The sequence below is a fragment of the Frankliniella occidentalis genome, unplaced genomic scaffold (assembly GCF_000697945.3).
Source record: "Frankliniella occidentalis isolate FOCC.00 unplaced genomic scaffold, Focc_3.1 Scaffold6114, whole genome shotgun sequence".
Taxonomy (NCBI): domain Eukaryota; kingdom Metazoa; phylum Arthropoda; class Insecta; order Thysanoptera; family Thripidae; genus Frankliniella; species Frankliniella occidentalis.
Genome location: NW_026273148.1, coordinates 1 through 2,472, shown reverse-complemented (window position 1 = coordinate 2,472; position 2,472 = coordinate 1). Strand labels below are relative to the sequence as shown.

At 57.9% G+C, this 2,472-nt stretch overlaps 1 protein-coding gene across 1 annotated transcript; it reads left to right on the top strand.

Annotated features, from left to right (window-relative positions):
* Positions 1-691: 691 nt before the first annotated feature.
* Positions 692-2,466, top strand: LOC113208001 (retinaldehyde-binding protein 1; the record flags this gene model as incomplete). Its single annotated transcript, XM_026424805.2, is given in 5 exon segments — positions 692-913; positions 1,192-1,385; positions 1,480-1,596; positions 1,900-1,993; positions 2,103-2,466. Coding segments are annotated over 5 exon segments (747 nt in total). The 3' UTR covers positions 2,273-2,466.
* Positions 2,467-2,472: the final 6 nt, after the last annotated feature.

The window sequence follows — 2,472 nt, the reverse complement described above, 5'->3', positions numbered from 1 at the left end:
GGGGGGGGGTAACTAGGCAGCTCTCCTGACCTGACGGCCTCTCTAAGACGGCCTCGTCGCAGCTCTAACTGGGAGAGGCAATAGAGGAGCCCGGGCTTCCGAGTCGCCATTGTTCTTTTTGGCAGTCGTTTATTTTATTTTTATCGGTTTTCGGGCTCATCGGCAACCGTCGGGAACCGTGCTTGTTGCTTTCGGCAAGGTTGTTACTCAATCTCAAACGCCGTGCCTTTATTCAGTAGGCTCGCGCGGTATCGACACTGGTGCGGGTCGTACTGTTTGGTGTCCTAGGGCCGCCAAGTCACGATGTGAACAGCGAGCAGTAGTCCCTCCCTCAGACAGAGACCAAGCCGCTATGGGCGCCCCAAGGTTCGAGACCTGTTCGAGACTTTGACTTCGCTCCGCTCGACCTCCAGACCGCCTGGCCGCCGTTGTTTGCCTACCTTCCCCGGCCCCCAGGGTCGCGTGCGAATGGTGCGTCGCGTCGCGCGGCGCTGAAGCGACTCAAGCGTTTGGTCCGGCGCCGATCCGGACGCGCTCCGCCCGGCGCCGTCTCTCTTCACCTAGAGTTTGTTTGCGCACCTCAAGGAACCAGCGGCGGGCGGGGCGGTAGGCTGTGCAGGATTAAGAAATAGAGTGTGTTTTGGTTGGCGGTAATTGTTCATTTCTCTCCCTCATTCCTCCCGGCTCGCAGACGCCAACTTCCTGCTCCGGTTCCTGCGCGTCAAGAAGTTCTCGCTGCCCATGGCGCAGCAGACCCTGCTCAAGTACCTCAACATGCGGCAGACCTTCTCGCACCTGCTGTTCGACCTGGACGCGAGCCAGTCCAAGGTGGAGGAGCTCATCGACAGCGGCTACATCTTCGCGTCGCCCGTCCGCGACGCCCACGGCAGGAGGGTCATCATCGGCATCGGCAGTGAGTTTTCGACTTTGAGTTGGTCTCTGCACCGGAAACACAAGTGTGCGAATGTCTCACACTTATAGGTGTGTCGTGAACGTCATTCGTACACAAAGGCACAAGTGTGCGAATTTTCAAAGGAAAATTCACATCTTTACTCCCGTCGTAAGTGTACGAATGGTCATTCACAGACATACAAGTGTGTAACATTCACACACTAGCGTTTCCAGTGTAGGCGCCCCGCCGGTCGCTCTGCTACCCCTATTCCGCCTCACCCTGATGAACTCTACCCACAGAGCGGATGGACCCGAGCCGCTTCACCAACATCGACATGGCCAAGGCCCACTGCATCACCTACGAGACCCTGCTCGACGACGAGGAGAACCAGGTCATGGGCTTCACCCACTTCGCCGACCTCGAGGGGCTGTCGCCGTCCTGCGTCACCCTCTGGTCGCCCACCGAGTTCACGCACTGCCTGCGCTGGGGCGAGGTAAGCGATCAAGGAAGCCACCCGCTTACCGCGCGACCTGTTCCGACCTCGGCTCCCCCACCGGACTCACACCTCTGATTCCTTGTGTCCACAGCAATCCATGCCCATGCGGCACAAGCAGATCCACTTCCTCAACCTGCCCGCGCCCCTCAAGTACCTGTACGACTTCTGCCGCAGTCGGTTTAGCCAGAAGATGCGCACCCGGTTCCTGGTGAGCACCACGGCACAAAGGGTCATCCAGAAAGTCCGTCATTTTGCCGTTGCGCCAAGCTCGGCCCATGCCCGCTCTCATAGCGCCTGGTCTGTAGGCAACATCCTGCCTGCAGTGCATGGGTGTGCCGCGGGGTGGCCTACCCTGACTCTCGCAGGCGCCGAGCTCCAGTAAATTTTGTCGAATGAATCTGTGAAAAACGGACGTGCTTTCTGGATGATCCCATGGCGTCTTCCTCGCCATGCTCGCCTTTTCGTATCCACAAATGTACCCATCTAACACCACTGTGCTCGCTTTTACCAGATCCACGACAGCGTGGATGACCTCCGCAAGCACGTGGACAAGAAGTGCCTGCCCAGGGAGTACGGCGGCGACATGCCCATGGCGCAGATGATCGGTGAGTGACCTCGAACGTGCAGCCGCCCCCCACCCCCAGCAAAAAAATAATAAAAAAATAACAAAAACGGGCCTTTCCTGACACTTACCCGTCATCTCGTCTGTTGCAGACCTCTGGAAGGAGGAGATCGCCTCGAAGCAGAAGATGCTCATGCGCCTGGACGAGATGAAGCTCGTGAGCGACCAGGGCATCGTGACGCGGCGCACCACCACCAACTCCAACACCTGCACCGGCATCTCCACCGTCACGGGCTCCTTCAGGCGGCTCGAGGTGGACTGACTCCCGCACCTCCAGCGACACCAACCGCCGCCACTACCTCCATAGCACAAAGACGGACACGACTGAAGTTCTCGCTCGGCTGGTCCGAGTTAGACAGAATATTGCACCTCGTTCAGCCACGACGACCATGAGTATGTTACGGCTGGGCAGGCATGTTAACACTTATTACTATGACCATTTCCTGTTTATTAAATTTTTCT